The 27,980-nt window shown below is 44.7% G+C and overlaps 1 protein-coding gene and 1 long non-coding RNA gene across 2 annotated transcripts in view; both read right to left on the bottom strand.

Annotated features, from left to right (window-relative positions):
• Nucleotides 1-343: 343 nt before the first annotated feature.
• LOC112578402 lies at nt 344-5,832 on the bottom strand. Its single transcript, XR_003102654.3, has 3 exons — nt 4,037-5,832; nt 2,850-3,103; nt 344-1,693 (listed from the first exon to the last, which is right to left on the bottom strand). It is a non-coding gene; the product is annotated as an uncharacterized LOC112578402 (long non-coding RNA).
• A 5,574-nt stretch (nt 5,833-11,406) lies between these two features.
• Nucleotides 11,407-27,980, bottom strand: part of EFNB2 (ephrin B2) — a 49,723-nt gene continuing 33,149 nt past the window's right edge. The window contains exons 3-5 of the mRNA XM_006072276.4: nt 18,182-18,274; nt 17,334-17,447; nt 11,407-15,162 (exon numbers count right to left, since the gene is read on the bottom strand). Of these exons, the coding sequence (XP_006072338.1) occupies nt 14,774-15,162; nt 17,334-17,447; nt 18,182-18,274 (596 nt within the window). The 3' untranslated portion in view covers nt 11,407-14,773. The remainder of the gene's footprint in view (nt 15,163-17,333; nt 17,448-18,181; nt 18,275-27,980) is intronic.

Below are 27,980 nucleotides of genomic sequence, written 5' to 3'. Positions count from 1 at the left end.
CAGAAAAGTAAAGTGCAAAGAAAGTTTGTTCTCTCCTTACTCTGGCAAAAAATTGTTAATGGTTTCCCCCTTCATTTTGCTGTTGTTCAGTCGCTAAGTCATGTCTGACTCTTTGAGACCCCATGGACTGCAGCACACCAGGCTTCCTGTCCTTCCCTATCTCTGGGTGAGTGAAGTCGCTCAGTCGTATCCGACTCTTTGGAAGCCCATGGACTGTAGCCTACCAGGCTCCTCCGTCCATGGGATTTTCCAGGCAAGAATACTGGAGTGGGTTGCCATTTCCTTCTCCAGGGGATCTTCCGGACCCAGGGATCGAACCCGGGCCTCCCGCATTGCAGGCAGACGCTTTTACCATCTCAGCCAACACGGAAGTCCCATCTCCGGGTAGAGGGATACAAAGATGCTATGTATGTTATGTAATGTCTTTAATATGAATGCTTTGTATGTCCATTGAAAGAGACAGAGATTTTAAAGAAAAAAAAAAAAAAACAGCAACACAGGGTGACTTGTGGTCAAGAGTAAAATCCATCAAAAGCCAAGCTTTGGGATGGGCCGTTTGATACAAACACACTTCAGAGATCATTGCGCAGGGCCTATTGTCTTCCAGACCCATTGACGTATGGTATTTCCACGAATCTTCACAACAGCTCTCAAGGTGGGCGTTAACTCTTCTCATTGATGAAGAAACCAGAGATTCCAGGAGGTCAAGTACCTAGACACGCAGCCAATCAGCAGCGGGGCCAGAGTCGCCCGTAGCCAATGGGAACGCGCTCTGAGCGACGGTTCATGGAAGCTGTGCTGACGACAGCAAGGCTTTTCAGAGCGAGTCCCTTTAAATCAGGTGCCACGTACCACAGTTTGGGTTGAACAGGGAGGTCCCGCCTGGTAGATCCTACACAATGCAGGGAGGGGAACATCCCCAGGGGTGAGCACCATCGCACCCAGCTGCACACCCCTGGATTCCAAACTCAGCGGGAGGCCGCCCTCCCAGCTCCAACCTGCTCTTCTCGCAACGTGATCTTTCCCTAATGTGTTTTGCTAATGCTCTGTTTCAGCCTCCCGTCGCTCGAATCCACGGAGTGCAAGTCCTGTGAGCTCCTTCCCTGCCTGTGGAAATTGGCAAAAAAGAAAGGGCAAGAGCCCAAAAGAAAACAAACAGGCCTCGTGTTCTCTCAGTTATCACCATTAGCTATGGATTGTGTGTGTGCGTCTGAAACAGTTGAAAGACTCGCCCAGTTTCTAATGCCTCTGTGAAAAAGTTGGGAATGTTCATGGCATGCAAAAGAGGAGAGAAGGAAAGAAAAACGATTATGCCTGTCCTCGCTGTTCTAAGGAACCATGGCCAAAACCAACCTTACTTCTGGACAGGGAAACGCATAGTTTGAATGTTACAGAGAAGCTTTTGTTGCCAAAAAAATAATTCTGTATTGACTTGCTACGAGCTGATTTTTATTGGGAGAAACAAGAAAAACAGGGGCATTGTCTTCAGAAGGCCGGAGTTAAATAAACCATGTGTTTCCTGAGCAAAGCCTTCTCACTTGTAGAAACTGCTCATCAGATTAGGCGGCTGAAATTTGGGAGTGGAGGAACTGAGATACAGGGCGACGTCAGTGGGCGTGGTTCCCGCCAGAGTGAAGTTGGCAGCGTCGTGATGGGATGAAGGGATCCGGGTAAGGAGGGCCAGCCCGCTTCGCTGGGAGGAGGATGAGCAAATGTTTAGTGTCTTAACAATTGCTACCTAAGGAGAAGGTACTTTAAATACAGCCACATGCAAGCAAAAAGAAGGGCATTAAACTCATCCAGAACCAACGTCATTGTCTTGCTAAGAGCTGATCCTTTTCCGGGCCCCTCTGTGTAAAGTTTGTTTCTGAGTCATCTGTAATACGGGCAGACAGGCAAGGCCCAGGTGAATATTGAAGAGGCCTGGAGAGGAGGTGTTTGCCCATAAACGGAGACTTTTGATGCTGAGGACAAGCTTTACTCATAGACTGCTTGGACAACTACATAGGCAGTACGATCTACGGAGTCTGAGATCTAAGTTCTAGCCCTGATAATGCTCAGTTACTTCTGTCTGACTCTTTGTGACCCCATGGACTGTAGCCCACCAGGCTGCACTGTCCATGGGACTGTCCAGGCAAGAATACTGGGGTGGGTTGCCATTTCCTCCTCCAAGGGATCTTCCTGACCCAGGAAGTGAACCTGTGTCTCTTGTGTCTCCTGCATTGGCAGGCGGGTTCTTTAACAGCTGAGTCATACGGGAAGCCCAGGCATCTTCTTACTAGAGCAAAATACATCTCCTTACATCGTAATCACAAAGCAAGACTGAAGGTTGTGAGCGCTCTAGAAGGTACTGCGTCCTATGTAAATATAAATATGCATATTTGTGTGTGTGATATTTCTAATTCCCAGAGCTTGGCACCAAAGCAATATTTAGTGCCTTAACAATTGCTACCTAAGGAGAAGGTACTTTAAACACAGCCACACATGCAAGCAAAAAGCTCCTGGTGGTATTAATCTTTTTCATCCCATTTGCCTCTTGCAGGTTTTAAAGCACATCACAGAGGAAAAATGTAAACAAACTAGGGAAGGGAGGCAATGGAGTGGAGCAGAAGTTGTATATTTTAATCAGGAAAAAACAAAAAAGAGGAAGGTAATTGAAAGGCAATCTGGCAGTATTTATCAACATTTCAAATGTGTATTGCCTTTTGTATAGCAATTTCACCACTAGGAATTTGCCTTATGGATATACTTGGAAAAATACCTCGAGATGGTGAGGATGTATAAATTAGGGTAGGTGGGCACAGGCTGTGGTAACCAACCCCACCCCCGCCCCAGATCTTCTGGCTTACCATGTAAACTTGAGTCATCCCACGCAGAGCACAGCAACACAGACCAGCGGAGGCTCTGCTCCATATGGTCACTCAGGATCCAGGCAGGCCAGACCCAGCCTCCCCTGCCTTTGAACTGTGCCCTCTGGAACTTGTGGCAGCCTCATCGTGACGGCTGGGGAGGAGGGAAGCGTGGCAACCCCTCACCTGCTCTTTTGTCCTTCATACGACATCCCCATCGCTGCCCATTGCCTGCAACCTAATTGCAAATGAAGCTGAGAAAAGCACAGGAGTATGTAATTAGCCAATGAACCCCACTGTCTCTGCCACTAACCGTGAGCTACACATGATGTATTGTGTGTCCAAGCTGAAAAACCAAATTTTGCTAGTGGCCAGTGATTTAAATAAGCTGTGATATATTATAATATGGTGGTTTAAAAAATGAATATGTATGTTCGAATAAGGAAAGACCTCCTAGATGTATTATTTAGCAAAAAAAGAAAAGAAACAAAACATGGACAATGTGCAAAGTGTGATCTCTAGAGACATCATTCAGAGAATGCACTTATGCAAGTATACAGTGCTTTTCTGAACAGACAGACATGGTTCTGTTCACCATGGTTGCCATGAGGAATGAAGGAAGGGACAGGAAAAGAAAGATAATTTTTGCCAGATGCAAGCTCAGTACTAATTTTACCCAAAATAAGATAGCTAAAAAGATAACTCTAACACACTAGTTACTAATATTATGAAATTCTTAGTTTTCTCAAGATTGATCATGGTATTTTGGTTCCATGAGGGGGGAATCTTTGTTCTTTTATTTTAAATATGTTCTTGGCCATGCTGCACAGCACATAGGATCTTAGTTCCCTGACCAGGGATCAAACCTATGCCCTTTGCACCGGAAGCTCGAAGTCTTAACCCCTGGACCTCCAGGGAGGTCCCGGGTTTGTGTCTTCTTAGATGCTGAGCGGTGAAAGGAAGTGTCATGAAATCTGTAACCACTTTCAAATGCTTTAGCCGGAGAATCGTGTGCATGCGCGCACACACATGCCCGCAGAATACACACTTATGTGCAAAATGTGAATTGTTGAATCTGCATGGTAGCTCTGTGGCAGTTTACTGTTCTGGTCTTTCAGCTTTCTGTATATCTGAGAATTTTCAAAGTAAAAAGCTAAGGAAAATGAAATAATTAAAAAGCTTGGCACCTTAGGACAGAGAGCTTCAAAGATCCCCCGTCTTCCTGATGTAGGCAGCGTTCACAGGTTGCCGTATTAAAATGTCAGAAATCAGGCATTAAAATCTGAAATGAAGATGCATCACAGAAAGAGTGGAGACCACGGTCTGGTGGAAGGAGCTCTCTGGAAGGATTTCTGTTCAGGCCTAGGAGAAGCTGGGAAACCTTGGTAAAGGTAATGAGACCCTTTCAACTGCTTCATCACTGTCGTAATCATGCTACCTTCTTGGCTGGAGATGCTGTTTGAAAAGTTGGGTTGCCTTGTATCAGATTCTTTTCTGGAATCTGTTCTTCAAGTTAACCTAAAGGAGACTCTTAAAAACAGTGCAGGGGGATGAAAAGCCCAGCGACTGTAATTCACTCCCTCCTGCGCCCTTGAGTTGGTGGTGACTCGCGAGAAGGCGTGTCCCTGCGGGTCATCCTCGGGGAGGCAGTGGTGCTGCCTCGCAGTGTCTGGGGGCCTCTCTCCACATCCCAAATGGTGCTACACACAGACTCTTGTCCGTGGCGCTCCATGCAGGCCGCGGTGTTTCCCGCATTCAGCAATCGCATGCAGCCAAGCCTCGTCCCCATGGCGCAGAGCCGAGGGGCCCGGAGGAAAGGAACCATCACGGGCTACCTTCCATCGTCCGAGAAAACGAATGGTAACTTCCTCTTTGAATGTGACACACGTGCTCCTAGAAAGAACATGCGTGGTGCCATCTTGTCTTTTCCTGACCACAGTATGGAGGAATCCATGTGTTACGTGTGTCACTGATGACAGTGAGATTTCTGCAAGATAATTAAAGGAGTTGGTGGTTACCTTTTCTTCTCTCTGCTACAAGGAGAGAAGTTAAAAGGCAGAGCCCTGGTCTCGACAGGAGGAGCCCTGCGTCTGCTCGGCTAAAAACCTTCTGCTGCAAGAAACTCTGGAGGTCAGTCTGGCAAGCATCCCAGACACTCAGACTTCATTTTTTTTCCTGCTGTTTTTGAGCTCAGCGCTAACTACTGTTAGCAGACAGAGAGCTCTCTGCAATTCTTTCCTCAGAACTAGCTACAAGAAAACTACCAATTATAGCCAAGAAACAGTCTTTCAAATACACATACACATTGTAATGTGGGCTGGAAACCAATTGGAAACGTTTTGATTTGCCCTTTAAGGCCAGAGGCAGGCGCTTGAGGCAGACTCTGAAGATACTTTGAAGAACTGTTACACTAAATTTAGCATCTGAACCAGCCCGTTGGCATATATGTAATGAAAGATTTAAAAGGAAAGAAATGTAACCCACAGTAACAAAGACATAGGCTGCTAATGGACAAATACTTCTTACAAAAGATGCTCTGGGAATAAATCATAGAGTGGTTATTAGAGTTGTTACTCCCCTCTTTACATGCGTTTGAGATGCTTCATTTTTATTTGTGAAGGTTTTGAATTGACGACTGGACTCTGAGCTCTCTAACAGGAGGAATCTTCTGATTCATGTCGTCATTTCCAAGGCTTAGGGCCCCGCCTGGCATATATTAACTGTTAAATAGATGCATGATGGGTAAGTGGGCAAGTTAAATGTGTGTGTGTTTTCAGTGGACAGAAGCTTCTAGACTTGTGTAGAGCCTACTGGGCCCCTTGTTAGTGTCTTGGACCAATCTGGTAAAAAGGATCTCTCTGAGGATGCTGAAAGTGAAAGTGAAGTCACTCAGTCCTGTCTGACTCTTTGCGACCCCATGGACTGTAGCCTATATCAGCCTCCTCTGTCCATGGGATTTTCCAGGCAAGAGTGCTGGAGTGGATTGCCATTTCCTTCTCCAGGGGATCTTCCAGACCCAGGAATCGAACCCGGGTCTCCCGCATTGCAGGCAGACGCTTTTACTGTCTGAGTCACCAGGGAAGCCAAAGTCACTGCTAATTCTGCTTCTTTGTCATGATTATCTGCTAATCTGTAAGCGTTCACTCCCAGTAAGCTACATAGATAATAGGTTTTGATTTGTTGTGTTTTATAAGCTACACGTCAAAATGGGATGCAAGGAATTAGGTTAAACCTTGTGAGTGAGTGTCCCCAAAAACCCACTTTCAGACGACTGTCCTCGGAGGAGGAAGGAACAGCTATGCACTTCGCCTGGAGCCGGGGAGGGGGGGGGGCGGGGTGGGGTGGAATCCTACAAGGAACCAGAAGCTCCAGACGGGTGTCCCCAGTTCTGAGAGTTGTATGCATTCTCTCAGGCTCATGACACTTCATCAGAAGGATACGAAGGAACCTAAACACAGTAAATGCCACGTGTAAAACAGAAATTTGCGGTGATGTTTGTAGAAACCGCTTACAGACTTCTCAGCATCTTGAACAATATGCAGATTGCCAGGATGACAAGGGGACCAAATACCTTGTAGACTGGAAAGAGGACCTGGCGCAGGAGCTTCTCCTGTGCTGTCCCTGTTGCTTTCCCACCTGATGTGTCCTGGAGCCAGACATTAATCTCGACCACCTTTTTTGTCTCCCTTTCATGTGGCCTTAATGAGGCTACTAGACAAAAATGATACACCTCAAAGGCATCTTCAGATTTCAGTCGATTTTAAGCAGTTTTCTTTGATGACCATTATCTCCTCGACTGTTCTTGAGTTTTTATAGATGGAGTCAGGGATGGCTTTAAAAACAACACACACAAAAACTCTGTGATGTCTTTATTATGCATGAATGATTCTTAGGAAATAATAGCGCTCTTAACAACCAAAAGATGTTTTTCAGTCAGGTACTTCTTTGCTACAGACTACAGAAGCAGAGGTGTAAATCAGAAAGGAGGTATTAATAATAAAGACGTGTTCCAGCAACCAGCACGGAAAGAATGAACTACTGAGCAAGTTCATCTCAAGTACAAGGAAAACTAAGTGAACTTGGGCTCAGTTAACTGGTGGACGAGAACATGACCAATCGCTACCACATTGCCTGGCCCCTCATGAAATCTTTAAATAGAAGCTGGGAGCCTGCTCAGAGTGGCCTGACAATGTTTTTAAATAAAGAAAAAAAAAAAAAAAGATTTGCAGGCATGCTTTGTTTTACTGAACTTAGCTTGACTGCCTTTTGTTTGCTGTTGCTACAAATTGAATGTTTGGGGCAACCTTCAACCAGCAAGTCTGTTGGAACCATTTTTTCCAATAGCATTTTCTCACTTGGTGACTCTGTTACATTTTAGTAATTCTTGCAATATTTCAAACTTTTTCATTTCTATTATATTTGTTATGGTGTGGTCAGTGATCTTTGATGTTACTGCTGTAATTGTTTTGGCATTTTTTAGCAATAAAACAATTTAAAAATTAAGGTCTGTACATTTTTTAAAACATAATGTTATTGCACACCTACTAGACTATGTGTGTGTGTGCTCAGTCACTTTAGTCGTGTCCGACTCTTTGCAACATCACGGACTGCAGCCCACCAGGCTCCTCTGTCCGTGGGATTGTCAGGCAAGAATCCTGGAGTGGGTTGTCATGCCCTCCTCCAGGGGATCTTCCTGACCCAGGGATTGAACCTTCATCTTCCACTTCTCCTGCACTGCAGGCAGATTCTTTACCGCTAAGCCATTGGTGCTAGACTACAGTATAGTGTAAGTATAACTTTTTTATATGCACTGGAAAATCAAAAAATTCATGTGACTTGCCTTTATTGCAGTATTTACTTTGTTTTGGTCCTGAACCAAACTCGAACTATCTCTGAGATGTGCCTGTTCTTAAAAATTATGGCTAAAAGGCTGAACACACAAGAGCAGGGCTTCCAGTTCAGTCAGTGTGTGCAGATTGTTAGAAGTTGGATCTTTCTAGTTTTAACGGCAGGAAGGGGTGGCGAGCAGCCGAGCTCGAGCCGGAGGTGGACTCTCGATGGGGGAGGGGTCAACGGTCAAGTGCAGCCCCAAGGGGGGTGGGGTTTGACAGTGAACTGTCTTCAGAGCTCTGTCTGTGGGATGCCAGGATAAATAGGAGCTTGCATTGAGATCCTTTTGTACAGAAGACTGATGGCTTTGCTGCGAATCCTGTAAAAAGCTGAAAGCGACCTTCAGTGTGTCGGAGACACGCCCTCTCACTTTACAGGTGAGGCTGCTGGGGTGCGGAGCACAAAGTGATTTGCTAAAACGCCATGGAGTCAGTGGCAGTAGAGAGAGAGCAGGAAGCCAGGTCTTACTTTCATTCATTTGACACATGTGTCGACTATCTACGATTGTCCATGAACTGTGCGGCTCTCCTTATTCTTCATGTCACACACTTACGTCTATAGAGATTTTTTTTTTTTTGAGGAGTTTGGTTGTTTTTTAAAATGTGTGTGTGTGTTTGTTGTTCAGTTGTGTCTGACTCTCTGCAGCCTCCTAAGACTGTAGCCCACCAGGCTCCTCTGTCCATGGGATTCTCCAGGCAAGAATACTGGAGTGGGTTGCCACTTCCTTCTCCAGGGGATCTTCCCAACCCAGGGATAGAACCCAGGTGTCCTTCATTGCAAGTTCTTTACTGTCTGAGCCACCAGCAAAGACCCCCCTCTTTTAAAAAAAATACATAGTATATATGTATAACTATATATTATATACATATTTTATATATATATATAATTAGCTTCATGTGAAGAACTGTTTCTAAGAGATTCTGTTAGTTCATTTACCACGGTATAAAAACCTTGAGGTGAATACATTTTTCAGCTTTGGGAGCACACTTTCATCACTAAAAAGTGAATTCATTTATCTGTATTTTGCTAGAAAAAAATATAATATTTTAACATCCCCTTGATCACTGATAAATGCTTCGTTACCTGGAAATATGAGGTAGGAAATACAAAAAGAGGAAAATATTTAGGAAATACAGAAATTGTGCCGTCAAGGATATCTGTTGTGTAAATATCACAAACGTTATGCCAAATTCACTGAAAACAGAAACAGAAGACCATCCTGGGCCTTTGGATGCAGTTGCAATTTTGCCTCCTGTTGAGCCACCTGAAGACCTCTTTTCTACCCAACCAAAAGGCAGGTAATCAGTCTTTTCTATGTACATTAGCAGTCAGTTTTATTCCTCTGAATTTTATTTATTTTTTCTTCTTCCCCTGATTCTTCTCTGGGTTGGGGCCACAGACTGATACCAAGCTGCACGGCCGGACACTGATATTTTATCATTTTTTTTTTTTTTTCTCATTTCCATTGTGAACGTTTATCGCAGTCTTTGAATGGACAACTGCTTTACCAAAAAGGAGACTGACAACAGGGAGAGTCGTTCCGAAGGGTCGTCAGCTGGCCGGACAACACTTGGGGATACAAGGCAGGGAAGTTGCAACTGCGGGCTTACCTTTCAAACAGGACGCAGGGCTCCTGCTTTTGTAACCTCTGCAAGGAGTTTCTGTATGTGACATTTCTTCTCTCTGATCAAGAAGAATCACAACTGTTGGGTACATTTTGTTTTTCTCAGTTGAGGCTGACTTAGTTTGGAAAGGATGGTTTCAAAAACAAAGTGGCAAAAATGGTACTATGCATGTGACCACTGAAACTCTGTCAGGGGTCACAACGCTAAGTTGAAAACAGTATTTTGTCATCAGTTTTTTTTTACTCAGAGTAATCATTCCTGATAGGTATTGAACCTTCAGCTGGGGCACGTGGCTGTAAACTGTGCCTGAACCTTGGATTTGCACTGGAGGGGCAGTGAAATAACCTGATGGGGAAGACGGAACTACTACTCAAGCACCAAGTGAAACTGCAGGCCTCTGGAGAATTTTGTTTCTGGTTTTCGGAAAGAGAGCATTTGTTCGACAAACATGCCTTTAGCCCAAGTCTGCTGGGCCAAGGCTGCAGACGCAGACTTTCATGACAATCTCCTGAGGGGCTTCTGAAACACTCAGATTCTTCATTTGCTGCAGCCGTGGTCTGGGGCAAATCACTGTGGGCTGGAACGATCTCTGGCTCCTTACTTCAGGGGCCCTTTCTCATCCTCTCAACCTAAAAGGCTTTACTCCTTAAGGAAAGGATTAACCAGAGTTCATGTAGCCAGTGAGGGCTTCCGAGGTAGCTCTGTGCTAAAGAAACCGCCTGCCAGTGCAGGAGATGCAGGTTCGATTCCTGGGCAAGGAAGATCCCCTGGAGGGTTTCACTCCACTGAGGTTCTGAAGTCCTGGCCACTCACTCCAGCACTCTTGCCTGGGAAACACCATGAACAGAGGGGCCTGGTGGGCTGCAGTCCAGGGGGTCAAGCGGAGTCAGACACGACTGAGAAGTTGAACACTCATGTGCTGCATAGCACCAGTGTAGGTGGAGAACTGAGCCCTTCATGGTCACCAGTCACTTTTTGGCTTGACCACAGCTCTGCCCTCGGAAATCGAAGGATGACCACGGTGGGGGTCTGATGATCAATACTAAGGCCTCAAAGACCACAAGATTGGGGAAAACACTTTGGGCAGCAGTCACCTTCCCCGGAAGGTGCACAGCAAGGGTGGCTAAAGCTAAATTCACTGCTTGCCTCAGCCCGGCATCACAACATTTGCTTTCATCTGTGCTACGCTTTCACAAAGAACGTTTGACTTTTTCCCTCCTCCCGGGATTATTTTGTGAAGGAAAGGGAAGCAAACTGCTCTGTTTGAATGGAAACCAGATCAATCCGGAACTAAGGTTGGAATAAAAGTCCTTATTCTGGGACTTTCCTGGTGGTCCAGTGGCTACGACTCTGTTCTCCTAATGCAGGGGGCTACGGTTCCAGGGAAGCTATGGGCTTCCCTCATAGCTCAGTGGGTAAAGAATCTGCCTGCAGTGCCTCGGGTTTGATTCCTGGGTGGGGAAGATCCCCTGGAGAAGGAAATGGCAACTCTCTCCAGTATTCTTGCCTGGAGAATCCCCATGGACAGAGGAGCCTGGTGGGTTACAGTCCATGGGGTCACAAGAGTCGGACACGACTGAGTGACTCTCATTTCATTTCCGGTTCGATCTCTGGTCAGGGAACTTGATTCCACATGTGTCAACTAAGAGCCCCCGCGATGCAAGGAAAGGTCCTGTGAGCCACAACCAGCACCCAGTGCAGACAAATAAATAAACAAAAATAGTTTCTAGCAGTCTCTCTTTTCCTCACGGCTGTTTTCACACTGCAGGTCAAACTGCTCAGGATAAAGAGGAGTCCACGTAAAACTTGACACTAAAACGTGAGTTCAGAAGTTTTACGGGGAAACCAAGGGGCTCACGCAGCAGTGTGGGGCAAGATGAGCCTTTACGCTGTGCGCACGGCCTGGTTTGAAAAATGGGCGCGTGCACGCCTATGGGCAGAAGGGTTTGCGTAACTGCAATCACAGGGAAACATGGGAGGCAAATTAAAATAACCAACAGAAAAAAAAGCCAAAGGAAAAGAAAACAAGCAGGAAAGGAAAATACTTTGAAGGCGCTTTTTCCATAGGAAAAAAATATTTTATTTTTTTAAGAACAAATTCAGTTTGAAACAGGTTTGGAACGTGACTTCATTGGCTGGGGGCTAACTGCAATGTGGAACTAAAGCAGATCAAAAAACCTATGACAGGCTATCAAAATAAAACAAAGGAAAGAAAAAATATTTATAACTCAAGCATAATACTGTGTTACTTACAAATTGGACAACGAAATTTTAAATAAATATTCATGGTACATAATTACGGCACAAATATGCAGCAATTTGGCAACCTTTTATACCATTTTTTTTTCCTCATTACAGTGCAAAGGGGAATGACACTGCTGTTTAACAAGCTGTAGCTAAATACATTGCAAAATTCAGATTTTATACAAAACATCTTGCTTAGACTTTATAAAAAACCAACATTGCTCTATGTACACAATCTGGGTAAGAAAAGCCATTTCTGTCTTGTTTTTCATGAGTATTTTTATTAAAAAGGTGAATAAGGCTACTGTAACACCCCAAATCCATATACAGTAAAATCTGAACTTATTTACAGCATCTTCACTTAAACATTATGGTGCAAATTCCAAAGTCAGGTGACTAGGGATGAGAATACAAGGAAGGCATTTACAGTAACTTTCCAAAGCTGAACCAACTTCAGACAAAGGGACAGTTGGTAGATTGTCATATTCTGCACCACACACAAAACAGATGCACAGACTACTTGTCAACTGCTTGCAGGCAACTCTTCATCAACTCATCTGATTTTTTTTCACAGTTGAGCACATACTCAAAATGTAGCCAACTGATGGCGCACACCTTGGATTGCATTAAAATCAGACTGTTTCCCATTTTTCCCCTTCTTGCCCCTCTCCCCCATCCTAAAGGTCAATTTTTGATGGCTTACAAGAAAACCTTGTATGAATGCACGTACAGGAGAGGCCAGGGTGATGGAAAGAATTACATATGTACTGTGGCTGGTCACCATGGCAACCTTTCACAGAAATATGATATAGATATATATAATATATACTGTCGATATATATTATACATATATGTACACATGTATACCACACACCCACTCACACAAACACACACGCACTTTGGACCAACATCATTTTCAGGTTCAGGAAGTAGAAAGAAGAAGAATTTCTGTGACAACTCATTTTTGCAGGTATTCACTGGAGGTTTGAGAACCTTAAAATGCTGTTGCTTCATTTCTTTTTTTTTTTCTCCCAATTCAGAAAGCAAAGTGTTACCATAGTAACAGGGACTATGTTAAAGATGTCTATTTTGCATAGCACATAAAAAGTAGGTTTCCTGTTTACTCGCTTCTTTTCCCAGCAGGGAAGGGGCGAGGGGAGGGGGGAGAGAGGAAGGAAGGGGTTCAGGCTGAACTTTCAGCCGAAGCCCCCTGGACGTGACCCGGTGGATTCTAGCGAACACTTCAGCCCATGAGGCGAGGAAAACACAGCACAGAAGCTAAAGGCCGGCACATCTTCTCATTGTTGAAAACACGATGCAGTGAACACTGATTTCCTGGTATTTGGGGCTTGCACTTCCTAATCTATGGTGACGTGACATGCCTTCAGAGGACTTGGTTATTTTTGTGTTTGCTCCCATTATTGTTATTTTTGGAGTAATGTCGTTTTTCCCAGAAGTAGCAGTCCAATTGAAAAAAAAAAAAAAAAAACCACCACGGAGCGTTTGAGACCACTTAATCACCACAAATGAGTTTCACATCTTCTGGTGTGGACTGTGTGCAATCTTAAAATATATATTAGTAAAACTCTTTCATTTTATATCCCTTGTGTTCTATATACCTATTATAAACACATCCTGCCTTCCTTCTCCTCCCCGGACATCATCATCATTTGGGTCCTCGGGACTCCTAGGAGGGTTGCCGTGTGTGCCTCACCCCGACACAGTACCGGGGACTGCAGTCTCGCTCAGTACCCACCCCTCGCCCCGAGGCCAGGGCGGCACCACCATAAACCAAAGTGTCACAAGGCGAGATGAGGAGAGGGGGTGGCAGGGGAGGAGCGATGAGGGGGTGGGGGGATCTGACCTTCCTTTCGGATATGAAGATGCCTTAATAATGTCTATGATGATGGAATTACAGCCCGTGTGACCTTTGGCTTTTTAAACTTCTAGGTCAGATTTGGCTCTCTGCTATTCTCCTAAAGGCTCTCCCTGTGTTAATAAAATGTGGTAAGTATAGCAGCTGGGTCCGCTTTAAACAACATCCAAAGCAGACCGACGACTTCCCTACAGCTTCACAGCTGTACGTCTATTGCCAGTACCAAGAAAGTCCTGCCCGAATCACCCTTCTCTCCAAGCCTGGTCCTCTACCAACAATGCCCCTTTGTTCCACCCGGCTAGAGAGGGACTATTTATTTCATTATTCCTGTGCATTGCTATTTGATAAGAGTGAATTCCTTCAAATGCACCCTAATCTACTGTGTGTGTCGTTGTCTCCTACTTGCCTCTTAAAAATCTGAGCAAAACCAAAGTGCTGTGCTCTCTAATTGGGGCTTTCCCTTCCCAAATCTTGTTTCAGAGGCGGCAGCACGGAACTGCCTTTGCAGACAGACAGCCTTTGCGTCTCCCCCACGCCCCCTTCTCACGAAACTCCTCGTCTTCCTGGGCTGACAGCCGAGCATCTGGCTGGAAGGCTCCTTTTTACCCGCAAACGCCATTCCTATCAACGTGTGGCCCCTTTCGCTGCGGCTGTTGTTGCAAAAGGATGGAGTAGGAGACGCCCAACGTTAATGTCCCGTGAGTAATGTGAGTGTGGCGTTGGGGGGAGGGGGGGATCTCGTGTGAAGGCCTGCAGAGCCCTGGATGACAGAGCGTGTGCAACAGTGAGGACTAGAAGCCAGCGGTCTCCCGAGGCCTCACGCAGCCAGAGTCTGTGCGACAAGACAAGTCCGGGGTGCAACTCAGGAGTGAGGGGTCAGGGGCCACGCCCGAGGCAGAGGGCGGCCCCGCCAGGCCTGGCGACCCAGGGGCCTGGGATGCTCCCAGCTCTCGCTCCTGCCCACCAGCCGCTCGGTCTCCCGGCTCCTGCGGAGGCCCGCGGGCGCGCGCGCTCGTGGTACCCAGTGGTACCCGGAGGAGGAGAGGGGCGGGGCGCGCGTGCGCTCATCTTCTACGCGAGTCTTCCGACGGCCGGGACGCATCCTCCGTCACCGCGGCCGAAACGCTACAGACTAGTAAGCTGTCCGACTCCACGGGGCTCTTCCGAGAAGGGGTGTCCCCGCTCCCCGCTGCGCGTCAGTCCGTCGCAGACACAGGGGGTCTCGGACCCTCGGCGGGCAGCAGCGGGGACAGTAAGTTTCCTCCGGGAAGTGAAGGCACCGCCGAGGCTCAGACCTTGTAGTAAATGTTCGCCGGGCTCTGCGGGGGCATCTCCTGGACTATGTACACCGGGTGCCCGTAGTCCCCGCTGACCTTCTCGTAGTGGGGGCAGAAGACACTGTCCGCGGTCCTTAGCGGGATGATGATGTCGCTGGGCTCCGAGCCGTTGTTGTTGCCGCCGCGCTTGGGCGTGGCCAGCGTGCTCAGCGACAGCGTGGCCGTGTGCTGCGGCGAGTGCTTGCGGTGCCGCCGGCGGTACTTGAGCAGCAGCACCACTAGCGTGATGATGATGACGATGAAGATGATGCATCCTGAAGCTATCCCTGCGAATAAGGCCACTTCGGAACCGAGGATATTGCTCCCAGAATGTCCGGCGCTGCTACCGTCTGTGCTGGAACCTGTGGGGAGGATGGGGGTGGGAAGAGCAGTCAGAAGAGTCAGCGCTGTCCCCAGGGGGGGTCTGGAGCGCTGCTGGGGATGGGGGGGCGGGGGTGGGGGGGGTTGTGTCCAGGTGGTAAAACTCAGCGGGGGAACATTTCCCTGGCAGCTAGACTCTGGTAAAGCAAACACCTTGTTTATTAGCCAAATGCAAGGGTAAATCAGAAAATTGAAATTGACCAACTACTACTACATATAAACTAGAAAACCAACAAGGACCTACTGTAGGCGTCCCTGGTGGCTCAGAAGGTAAAGAATCTGCCTGCAATGCAGGAGACCCAGGTTCCATCCCTGGATCCGGAAGATCCCCTGGAGAACGAAATGGTAACCCACTCCAGTATTCTTCCCTGAAGAATCCCTGGTGGGCTACAGTCCATGGGGTTGTAAAGCATCAGACACCACTGAGCAACTAACAATACAATAAAATACTGTATAGCCCAGGGAACGATACTCAGTATTTTGTAGTAACTTATAAGGGAAAAGAATCTGAAAAAGAGCATATATGCACAGCTGGATCGCTGTGCTACACACCTGAAAGTAACACGGCATGGTAATTATGTTTTGTTTAGTCACTAAGTCCTGTGAGTCTTTTCCGACCCCATGGACTGTAACCCACCAGGCTTCTCTGTCCATGGGATTTCCCAGGCAAGAATACTGGAATGAGTTGCCATTTCCTTCTCCAAGGGATTTTCCTGATCCAGGGATTGAACCTGCATCTCCTGCATTGGCAGGCAGATTTTTTTTTTTTTTTTTAAACCAGCGAGCCACTACTGTACTTCAGTTAAAACAAACAAACAAACAAAAAAAACAGCTAAATGCAAATGGCAGAAGCCAGCTCTGGGGGGAGACGGGGCTCCAGGTGGGGCTTTGATGCTGCTCCCAGACTGCTTCATTTCCCCTCCATACATCATCGTCCATCAGCCGCGAGAACGGGCTGTGACAGGCAGCCCTTGATCTTGCCCCACGTCTCAACCCAGGTCAGCCAGCCTGCAGCCACCACAGGGCGCAGGAAAGGAAGTGGCCAGGTCTTCAGGACAGCGTCTGCCGCTCAGGCGGCACCGCTCTTGGACTGCCTTCTGGCTCCCAAGGCTTCCTGGGAATCTCCAAACCCCCTGTCATTAACGACAAGCCCCGCCTACCCGCTGAATGGCGGGAGCGCTCGCGAAGAGGGTTGGGGCCTGGGAAAACGTTCAACCCGTAACTCGTTTGTATTACTTGATTTACACTTAAAATATATCTGGAAGGCAGTAGAAACTCTCACACGGAACAGACTGCCAACCCAAATGTTAAGCACTAAAAAACTGCCTGGCATCATTATATTATCCATTTATCAGTTTGTTGTAAGAATTTGACACATCTTGTCATTGAAAGTTAGAAATAACAACTTCCCTCCTTGAGGCTTGGAAAGAGATGGAATATTGCTACAGATGCTAAATTCGTGCGACTACCAACCAGGCGTGCGGATCTGACGTCTGCTCAGCGACCACCACATAACAAGTTCATTCCAGTGGTAACAACACATAGCTATTTGCTCAAAGACTGCTAAAAAAGCGAACTAACACAACAGTCAGTTTTATTCAGTATTCTAAACTTTTGCCAGGACTCCCTTTAATATCTCATTTTACACTGAATTCGTGGGGAAAAAAATTGATGAAACCGCCTGAAAAATGCAGCATTGTGCAATATTTTAAGATGCTACCGCCTTAAATGTAGAAGAGGGTCAATCAGGCTCTCTGTGGATTGGATATAATTAGATGAGGCATTCGAGCCTTAATTATATATACATTAACACTGGCTTAAAGCTAATGTTGCAACCAGCTCGATAAAGTGTCAGCCAATGAAAATAACTTTGATCTGAAAGAGCAGTGCTAATGATTGGTGCTGAGATTTGATGGATTCTGCTCTCTTGAATCTAAGACTTTCGTGGGACTGAACTATTGTATTCTGATTGGGTAATTAATAACAACTAACCGAGAGCAAAGATTACGGACTGCAGGAAGTACAAGTGCACGTTCTGGGGCAGAAGTACCCGCCGCACTCTGGTACTCCCCGCTGCGTGCGACACAGCAAGTGTGGTGCACGGTACCAGTGGCACACACAGACTAGTCACACACAAGTCACGCTGCTGTACCTGAATTTGGTTTGACAAAGGGACTTGTTGTTGAACTTCTTCCATTTGTACCAGCTTCGAATTCTGGCCTCCTCGTTGGATCACTATGCCTGGTTGACCCAGCGGAACTTGCATCTATGTGAAAAACAAGCAATTACTTACAGCACAGAGATCTGATGGAATCTACCTTTAGGAGCTGGATCTAAATCTCAAGAGGCACGAATAGCCATGAACATAAGATTCTTTATGCAAAGTACTGTGAGATGCAAGAATATAATTTTCCTTTGAAAGCACAACAGTTCTACTAGTTATTTCAGAGGTTTAGCTAGTGAGGCCATCTGTGGAAACTATAGGGATTCTTGCATTTGGCAGGCAGAACATTGCAGATGACATTTTAATTTAACTGAGCAAGTTGACTGACTACTACCCCAATTTCTAATTAGAAGAATAATTCTCTCTGCACAAGAGGTCATCCCTGTGTGAAAAGGCTCAGTGAACACAAGTCTTCCGTAGTCAAGAGGCAGAAATGGGCAAAATGGCAGAAACTCTAGTTTGCATTCTGGATATTTTAATTGTGAACCAAAGGGGGTGTTTTGCCTTGAAGAAGGAAAAATCTATCTGCAGATACAGACATGGCCATAGACACTGAACCTGGCTGACCTCAACTTTTAGAAGTATCTCCAGTAAAAAGAAATGGGCTGCATCAACTTAAGGAAATCGGTCAGTGGCTCGAGGTGCGCAGAAAGGTTTGCTTTGGAAACTAAGCTGAAGAGTGAGTGGAGGCGCGTGTGTGCAGCCCTGGGGGCAGTCATACTAGCTGGGGGCCCAACCAGATCAGAGGCTCCGTGAATCAGCAGACGGTTTTTTACCTTGTCCAACTTTCATGAGGATCTTCATGGCTCTTGTCTGGCACACCCCTCCCTCCTGGTTATCCAGGCCCTCCAAAGACCCATTTGATGTAGCTGATCAAAAATAAAATGGACAAAACAAAAAAATAAAGAAAAAATCAGGAAATCAATAAGCCAAGTTTACATGAACATGAAATGTCTGAAAACAATTCGGAAAATAAGAATTCACTCTTAGTCACAGGTTTGCTGAAAGTATGGGATGCTGAAAGGCAAAACGAAAAAAATAAACAAAGAGCGATGGATGTCACCCACACTGCTGCACGTATGACCTCTGGTCTCCAATGGACTCAAGCGCTTTCTCCTCCCTTTATAATCAACAGATTTCGTCTGAGTCTGTAGATAAAAGGAACGGCATCTTCCAAAAGCTGACTATTTTGGAGTTCAGCCTCCAAAGAGCAGTACAGTAAATACGGTAATTTCAAAACGTGGTAATCATCACCCAGCACCTGCTTCCTCTACTACTGATTTCCTGCCTCAAGAACAATTACCTTGATGCTCCCTGATTGTCAAGCGTCCAAGTTCTATAAACACTCAAGAGAGCAGACTCCCACGCCCCTTTTTCTTTCCCCAGCCTTTCTGGAGCTTAAGAGGTTGTAGTAGAATTCACATCTTCCAGCTCTGGAGTTTTCCTCCTCCATCATTTTGTACTCGACTCGAATGAGTGGATGTTTTATTACCACCACCATAGACCTTGGCCAGACTCATCAACCAGACTCCCTGATGCAGAACTCTGGGTGGACAGAGGTACCCACATGTGCCCACTGCTCTGCGAGTTGCCTGGGGCAGCTCAGGACATAAGGCAAGGACTTGGTTCAGGTCCACCAGCTCGATTCCCTTTCCACCTCAAGCAGGAGGGGGAAGGCAGGATGTCTTTTTTTTCCCCAGCAGTCCATGTCCTACTCTATTTGAAGACAAAGGTCTATCTCTTTAGGACAGTGAGTTCTCTGAAGAGCATTGTAACTAAAGCTGAAAAAAGACAGGCTGCTAGCTAACTTGCTGAGGGACAGGATTTAAATTACAGGTCAAGTTCCAGACGAGAAAAGGAGGTGGACGTTTAGACACTTCTATTCCTCCACAGTTCAAGGGCAGGGAACATAAGTGTTTCACATCCAATTCTGCCGTATAAATCCTTCTCTATTATTTTTTTTTCTCTCTCTCTTTTTTTTTTTTTCCTTTTTTGGTCATGTTGTGTGGCATTCTGGATCTTAGTTCCCTGACTAGGGTTTGAACCTGTGGCCCCTACGGTAAGCCCAGATCCCTAACCACTGGACCCTCATAGTAGTCTCCCTTCTCTAATTACCAAAGTCGTGCCTACTAACTCTATACTTTTAAAAGTACTGAAAAGGGGACAGACTTTCTGATAAAAATACATCCAATGACATTCTTTTAATGGGCTGTTTGTTTCCCAAATGGCAGGGCAGCAGACAAATCTGGACAAGTGTGCATGGAAATATGTATGCTGTGGATAATTACCTGAGCTGGAAAACAAGGCCTGGGTTGACTCGCTTTTGTGTTCTCGAGTTACTGACTTTTACTTTCACTCTTTTCCTTAATAACAATGGCTGCCTCTTGTGTGTATAAATATCTCTTTGCTTATCTGAGTGCTTCCTTAAAGTCCAGGCTTACAATCATATCTTACTCTTCTGTTCTTGCTGATACTGAGCTTCTCCTGGGAAACTGGACAAAAATTACCATCATAATTTTTTTTTAAGAGTAAAAAGTAGATAGTATCCTCTTGTAGATGTCTGAGAAAATGTTTGGCAGATAAGTTAGAATAAATACCTAAGAAGCTTGCATGCTTTGGCGACTCTAAAAAATTTTTTATTTTTTCTTTCCATTTTCTGTCTTCTTTCCCTTTTGTTTTTTCCAAACCTGAGCTTAAATTTCAAAGTATCTTTTTCTCCCAAAGGCCTAGAATAGTATGGGTAAGTGTGAGCAGGCACTCTTTCTGAGCAAGATCAGAGCAGTTCTATAATTGTCACTTGAGTTTCCTCAATTTAGGATATGTGTTTATACAGAAAAAATGGTGAAAAGCTGATGTCTTTATCTGGCTGACAGTCTCAAAGGTTTAGTTACTTAACTGAAGTGGAATTCCCATCTTTTCTAATTCATACACACATAAATGCACCCCAATGCAAAGTTCAATGACTAAGTGTTTCTTGCTAAAACTTTAACATTGAGCTGACAAATGATAAAAATAAGATTTGAAGGTTGATACACAGAAGAAGAAGAAGAAGAAGAAAAAAAACAGGTAAGGGGAAGGAATATAGATTTATTTATTTTAACCTTGATGTAAAATGATCAAAGATTCAGGTCTAAAAGTAAAAAATAAAGGAATACAGAAAGGATAGACAAGTCACAGCAGAGAAGAGTCACTGGTGAATAACATTCAGAACTGCATCTGCAGACGCAGAAACTACAGCAGACTTCCACTTTGTCAGTTTGGAAGCAGGAGGGGTGCATGTAATTCGAGTGACTTTTCTTTTGATTTTAATTTATAGGTCAGTGCCTTTTCTGAATACCAGTGCCTCCGTGGAGAGCTCCCGTTGGTTTACTCAAAGTGATGTCTGAGGAGCGCCTAAACGTAAAGAACTCCAGAAGTATTCAAATCAAAAGGCCATCTATAATTTAGCATCCACAAACTATACACAGCAGGCAGAAACTGTGTTGTAGCAGAAGACTGCTTTGCATCTCCAACTGAGGACATTTTTAGTCCTTGGGGAGGGGGAAAAAAAACCCTCAAGCCCTGGAGAGTCCCAGAAGGAAACCTGAAGATGCAGCTTTGGCTGAATTCTTGAGGCCAAGGCCACTGCTGGGGTGGGGGCTGGGGATGAGGGTGGAGGGGGGCCAGGAGCAGAAGACTGTGACCGCGGAAGGTTCTTCTCTCCTCTGGGCTCTGCATCCCTTCCCTCTAAGTCCACTTGGAAGTTGCAAAGTTACTAGAAGATATTGAAAATTTCATTCCTAATGTTTGTTTTAGCATCACAATACTTGGCTGTTTAAAACGGTGTGAAGTGGGGGGTGGGTGTGATGAATTAGGAGATTGGAATTGATACATATACCCTGTTGCTTTTTTTTTAACGTTTCATTTTGTATCGGAGTATAGTCCATTAACAATGTTGTGGCAGCTTCAGGTGAAGCCGGAAGGGACTCAGCCTTACAGGTATCCATTCTCCCCAAACTCACCTCCCATCCAGGCTGCCGCGTAACACTGAGCAGCGTTCCCTGAGCTGTACAGTAGGTCCTGACACATATACGCTATTGATACTCCATTGTACAGCACAGGGGACTCTATACTCAAAGCTCCGTGGTGACCTCGATGGGAAGGAACTCCAAACAAGAGGGGATATATGTGTTTGTATAGCTGATTTACTTTGCTGTCCAGTAGAAACTAACACAACTTTGTAAAGCAATGGTACTCCAACAAAAACTTAAAAAAATAAAAGGGGGCTAAACTTTAAAATACAGTTAAGAGGGAATTCCCTGGCAGTCCAGTGGTTAGGACTTGACATTCTCCTTGATGAGACCCCGAGTTCAATCCCTGGTCAGGGAACTAAGATCCCACAAACCATGCAGCTCGGTCAAAAAAAAAAAAAAAGAATATAGTTATATGTTCCACCACGAAAGGATATTTGCCTTGAGTTAGGAATGATGTAAGCTGTCTGGAAAAACCCTGTTTTAAGATGTGAGTACCAATGGAAACTTCAGAAGGTAAACTTCACAGCAAGTTCAGTTATAAAATAACTCAAGAGTAACTTCAACTTATTTTATATTTAATCTCACAGTGAAAACTAATGTTTGTCTTCCTCATGACCTTCTTATCAAGGTATGTAGGGCATGTGGTCCTAATTCTAGAGGTGTCCCCTGCCCTCCCTCCGTCCCCAACCTTGAGAAATGGCACAGCTGAAAGTCTTCTGACCTGATGACACCTCATTATTGGCCACGAACTCTGAAATAAAGCCTCAAGATTAATATTCTGATTTCTGCTCCAACAGCTAGTCACCAACAAGCTTTAAAAGGCTTAGTGGCTGACTTTGAAATAGAACAAGTGCTAATACTTGGGAGTAAAATCTACTTCTACTTCAGGAGACAGTTTTGCAATTATTGTTATTGATGATTTGAATGTATTGGGAATTTTTAACTGGGAGAAGGTAAAAATAAATTGCTAAGCTCATTCTACTTAATTTTTCTTTGCTTCTCTCAGCCAGCATCATCTAATCCCACCACAATCATAGTGTGACTGTACTAAATGGATGAAATTGCATTTAATCATTTACAGAGAAAAAATAACATTGCTATATCTAAGCTTTTAGTACCCAGAGTTTTTACCCCCCTTGACTCAGAGAAAAACTAGATTTTATCAAATCAAAAATTATCAGAAGAGTATCTCTATCTAGTTAGAAAGGAGGGTTCATAAAGATACATGGGCATTTTATAGCCTGCTTTTAAAAGCTTTTGCTTCTGGGATCTAATTGCACTGAGCCAGTGTATTGAAATCACTGGCTTGTTCCCCCAGGGCCTGATTTTAAGTGGGTGGAGATCATGGCTCAGGGGGGGAGGGGGAGAATACCCTGAGTTCATATTGCCTAAAAGTTCTCTTCAGGTTTGAAAACTACTCGGCGAACATCTGTACCTGCCCATGTATTTATACTCGGACTTAACTGCAGTTTCTCCCTCGCTGCAGGTAGGCAGCGTGCTGGTGATCTGAGTAATAGAGGAGAACCAGTGGGCAAGGCAGACTGCATTTCTGGCTGTGTTTTTGGACTGTGCCCACGGAGAGGAAGTCCTATCACATTCTAATGTGTCTTCACTTGGTGGTTATGGCTCTGCACCCGGGGGAGGGTGAGCTGGAGTCCTGGATCTCGCTGTTTTTATTTCAGTCTTCCACCTCGGTAACTGGATGGAGAATTAACTGCTGGCTGCGTGCCTACGCATACTTGGGTCCGTCCCATGCACAGAGAGGTCAGCACCAAGAAATTCTACAGAGTGGGCGCCTCCCGATGAAGCACATCCATCATTCTTAGGTTAGGATGGAAAGAATGAAACATCGAGATAGCCTATGCAGGGTATTTCATACTACTTTATTTGTTTATTTTCATGGCCACACCTCTCAGCTTGTGGGATCTTAGTTCCTTGACCAGGGATCAAACCTTCGCCCCTGCATTGGAAGCACAGCGTCTTAGCCACTGGACCTCCAGGGAAGTCCCTAGACCATTTTAAAATGTAGCTTACTGGGATGGGGCTGGGATGGAGTGGGGAGCAGGGAAGAGGGGATTGATGGACATCCCCAAAGCAAATCCTTTTCTCATCAGAGAGATGCACCAAAGAGACAGATAATAAGCATACAGGGTCAGGAAGTGAGAGAGTTCAGTTTTCTAGTAAGAATAAAAACTTTGTGTCCATATAAAACTGCACATGACGTAATCTGCTCTTATTTGGTTATGAAACAAAGAGCATTTTATGAAAATCCTCTGTCAACATCGTCTTCTTGGCACTATTCGCGTCCTCTGTGTCATCTGATGCTGGCCTTGCTAATTTTGGTTTCTTTGGGCAGCCCTTCTACACACGGGTCTCCCGAAACTCAACTCAAGAATTGGAAGAACTTGAAGCCTACTACCTGGCACACTGAGGAACTAAAAGAAGCAAAACCAAGTGAGAAATGTGAAAAGTAAAGCGGTGTCACTAGAATACATGTTACACACAGACGGGGCGACTGTTTCCTTCCAGACAGTGGGCACAACTCTGAGTTTCTAAAAGAAAAAAAAAGAACTGAGCTGTGTAAGTTGAAAACCAGAAGGTTGAGAAAAATGTAACTACTTAATATGAACATACAACCCAGGGAGCTGAGATCTACCTATTTCGCGCCCTGACATGAATTCAAATTCAAAACATATGATGTATATTCAAAATATAAAAGACACAGGGATTCAGTTTCTAGAACTCAGTGTAGTTTAATGCCTTGGGTATCATCATAGTTATCCTTTAATATGCCAACTTCGAAGAAAAATTCTGAACATGGAAATGATAACAATCACTAAATGCCAAAAGGAACTTGCCCTTTGCTTTAACTAATAAAACAAAAACATCTGCATAATGTGTCAAAAGGAAGATGAAAAAAACATCACTTCTAACTTCTTTTTTATATGCTTTCCTCTGTGGTTTTATAGTTAAAGGAATGGCGAATACACCACCATGGTTTTCCAAGTCCTCACTATTTTTGCTTGGCGCAGTATCAAAACAAGTTCAGCATTAATTCAAATCATATGGCATTTCACCCCAGAATGCCTGATCTTAGAGTGAAAGTTTTATAGATATTTTTAAAAGTCTCGATTTGAAGGAAGAAAAATACAAAGGAAGATACAGGATGTGTGCATTTTTCACCCAAGGAAGCATTGTTTCAGTAATGATGGGAAGAGTCACTTGAACTTAACCCCACATCATTCTGGGTGTGTTTTGACCTTTTAAAACAGTAAATCAGGTATTTGGAGGTAATAACTGGCTTAGCCCCAGTGACTTCTACACAACACATTTAGTTAGTTTCTCCACTAGACAGAATGATTTGGAAAAATGAATTAAAAACCAGAGTCACAATTTAGCCCCTCCTCCCATATTAAAATACAAGTAAAGATACAAGTAAAGATACCTACTTTGCAGGTAGCGCTACTGGTAAAGAACCCCCTGGCAATGCAGGAGACATGAGACGTGGGTTTGATCCCTGGCTCAGGAAGATCCTCTGGAGAAGGAAATGGCAACCCACTCCAGTATTCTTGCCTGGGAAATCCCATGGACAGAGGAGCCTGGCGGCTATGGTCCATGGGGTCTCAAAGAGTCAGAGGAGCCTGGCGGGCTATGGTCCATGGGGTCTCAAAGAGTCAGACACGACTGAAGCAACGTAGCATGCATGTATCAACAAAGATATGGGTATCCAGTATAAATGAATGCTCTTGCATAAAATGGTATAATTTTATTTTCTCAATTTTAAATGTTCCCCATGAACAGAGATAGGATATTCTACTGACAACTGAGTAATGAGAGTTTTGAAAAATGTAACAACCTTGAAACAGTTTAGTGAACTGCTTCTGCTTGTGTGTTCATGAAAACATTGTATGACATATTACTTTTCCAATATTACTCTTTGGGGAAACAGGGATGATGCAAAGATACCACTTAGAACTGAGTCTAAAGGTGCCAACATATGTTATTATATCTCCTACGTCATACGAGACTTGGATGTTGAGAGAATTCAACCAATCGCGAGAACAGTAATAATTGAAAATAATAAATATGAGATTTCATCACAGCTTACTCATAAAACCCCTTCACCATGAGGAAGTATATACAAAGTCCAAGGTGGGGACAATCACTGAAGATGCTAAAAGCCATAGTCACCTTTGATGAGACAGCCCTGAACAGTCACTGACTACACAAAAAACCAGAGTGGAAAAAAATGGGAAAAGGAGAAGAAGTGAATGTGTGTGTGTAAGTGTGGGCACGCATTGCAGGTATATGTCGATGACAGAAATACCTCCCAGGCTCAACGGCTGCTCTGAGATTTCTCTGAGAAAGATCAAACAGTCCTGGAAATAAATCACCGGTCCCCTCTTTTTACAAGAGGCAGGCTTAAGTACATGGGGTCCTTTACGAGTGGCTTACTTTATTTTTCTCAAAATATGGCTTGCAACACCTTGATGTCTTGATTTTTCATAAATTCTGTTGTGGGAAAGCATTCCTTTCAGAGTCTAAAATTTTATTGCTACAAGTGATAATGATTTATGCAGGTAGGATCTCTCATTAGGCAAAACAAAAATCTCAACAAGATTTTTTAAAAAAAGAAAAAGCTTTGCATCAAGTGTGCTTTAAGAGACTGTCACAATGATTCAGAATTGAAAGAATGTGATCATTAACAGTAAAAGAATAATCACCTTCTACACACGACAGTCAACCTTAATATGGGCCAAAATCTACTTCAACAGAGGAATCACATTTTAAAAATAGGGTGCCAACTCCCTGGTGGCCTAGTGGTTAGTTAGGATTGCAGACTTTCATTGCCATGGCTGTGGTTCAAAAAAAAAAAAAATTAGGGGGCCAGATGATCACTTCAATAGAATGACCAAACTCACATTAAAAAAAGAATGAGGTCAGAGTTCTAAAGATAAAACATAATGCCCTATTGTCTATATTAGCTTTGCTTTGGCATTCTGATTTTTTTTTTTTAATAAAAATGAGACTTCCCAGTCAAGAGAGAGTGATAATATCTAATAAAAACATTTTGGCCACGAAGAAGCGTATGTTTGGGCAAATTATTTCCAGCACACGATTTCTAGCCCACTCCTGAGTGTTTAACGGTCTTCATCATTAAAATATCTTTGTGGAGATGTGGAAACCTCTAGATAGTGAAGGGTCAGAGTAAAAAGTTCATGGTGGGGCAGGCACAGCCCACAAGCCTCCTGCTCATCCCTAATCACAGGCAATGATATTAATGACCCAGTAATTGGGAGACCGCGGCACTGAAGTGGAAAACTTCCATCTGAGGCAGAGTTCATCTCTAGGTGGTAGGGCTTCACCAGAGACTGAATTAATGCTTGCTGACAGTTTAGAACATAACACTGCAGATGAGAAAATGCATAAAAGCTCAGATGGACATGATGTTATTTGCTTTGACCACCTAGAGACCAGCAGGAACCCCGATAAAGTACCCTGTCTGAATCTGCCCTACATGTGAACCTAATTCCATTCAGGGGACACGTCCTAGACTCCAAAAAGCCACATTTCCCACATGTTTGCATCCTTAAGTTCCTGGTTTAACATCAGGAACAATGAAACTGGGTTACTACACCAAGGCAAAAAGCCATTTGCAAAGCAGGACAGTCTTTAACAACACACAGCCTGGCTCCTCTGTGAAGTGGTCAACTGTGCTCCTGCCAGAGGTTCTGCCTGCCCACCCACCCATCCATCCCTCCCTCCATCCCTTCCTCCATCCACCCATCCATCCACCCCTCCCTCCCTCCATCCATCCATCCATCCATCCATCCCTCCATCCACACAAACTGTATGCTTGTACTTGGCTAAGAAAATCTGAAGTCTCTTATTACCTCTTTTGTACACTTGAGAGATTCTTTATTATTTTTAATTTTACTATTAGCCACTTCTCACTGACAGGCAAAGTACACTGCACCCTTGAACAACGTGAGGGTTCGAGGCCCCAACCCCCAGGCAGTCGGGAATCCGAGTCTAGTTTACAGTGGGCCCTCGGTACCCGTGGTTCTTCCATAGCTTTGAATTCAACCAACAGCAGATCCTAAGGTGCTGGAATAGTTCCTACTGAAAAAACCTGCACGTAAGTGGATCCAACCTGTTCAACCCGTGCTGTTCAAGGGTCAACTGTACTTGATAAAACACAAAGCTCCGTCTTACTTGAGAAATGGAACTGACTGATAGCAGCTCTAAAAAGAAAAATGAAAATTCGGAAGATCTGACAAATTGCCGCTACAACCACGGTTAACCAGTGGCCCTTTCTCCTTTCCTACTGCTCTACAGGATTTTCGGAGGTTAATTTCAGGGCATATGATTGAAGCTAGCCATCACTGTGATCATGCTTAGTCGCTCAGTTGTGTCTGACTCTCTGGGACCTCATGGATTGTAGTTTACCAGGCTCCTCTGTCCATGGGGATTCTCCAGGCAAAAATACTGGAGTGGGTAGCCATTCCCTTCTCCAAAGATCTTCCCAACCCAGGGATGGAACCCGGGTCTCCTGCATTGC

Source organism: Bubalus bubalis, chromosome 13, assembly GCF_019923935.1.
Source record: "Bubalus bubalis isolate 160015118507 breed Murrah chromosome 13, NDDB_SH_1, whole genome shotgun sequence".
NCBI lineage: Eukaryota > Metazoa > Chordata > Mammalia > Artiodactyla > Bovidae > Bubalus > Bubalus bubalis.
Note: the sequence above shows the minus strand (reverse complement) of the source record. Positions and strands in the feature narration are given on the sequence as shown.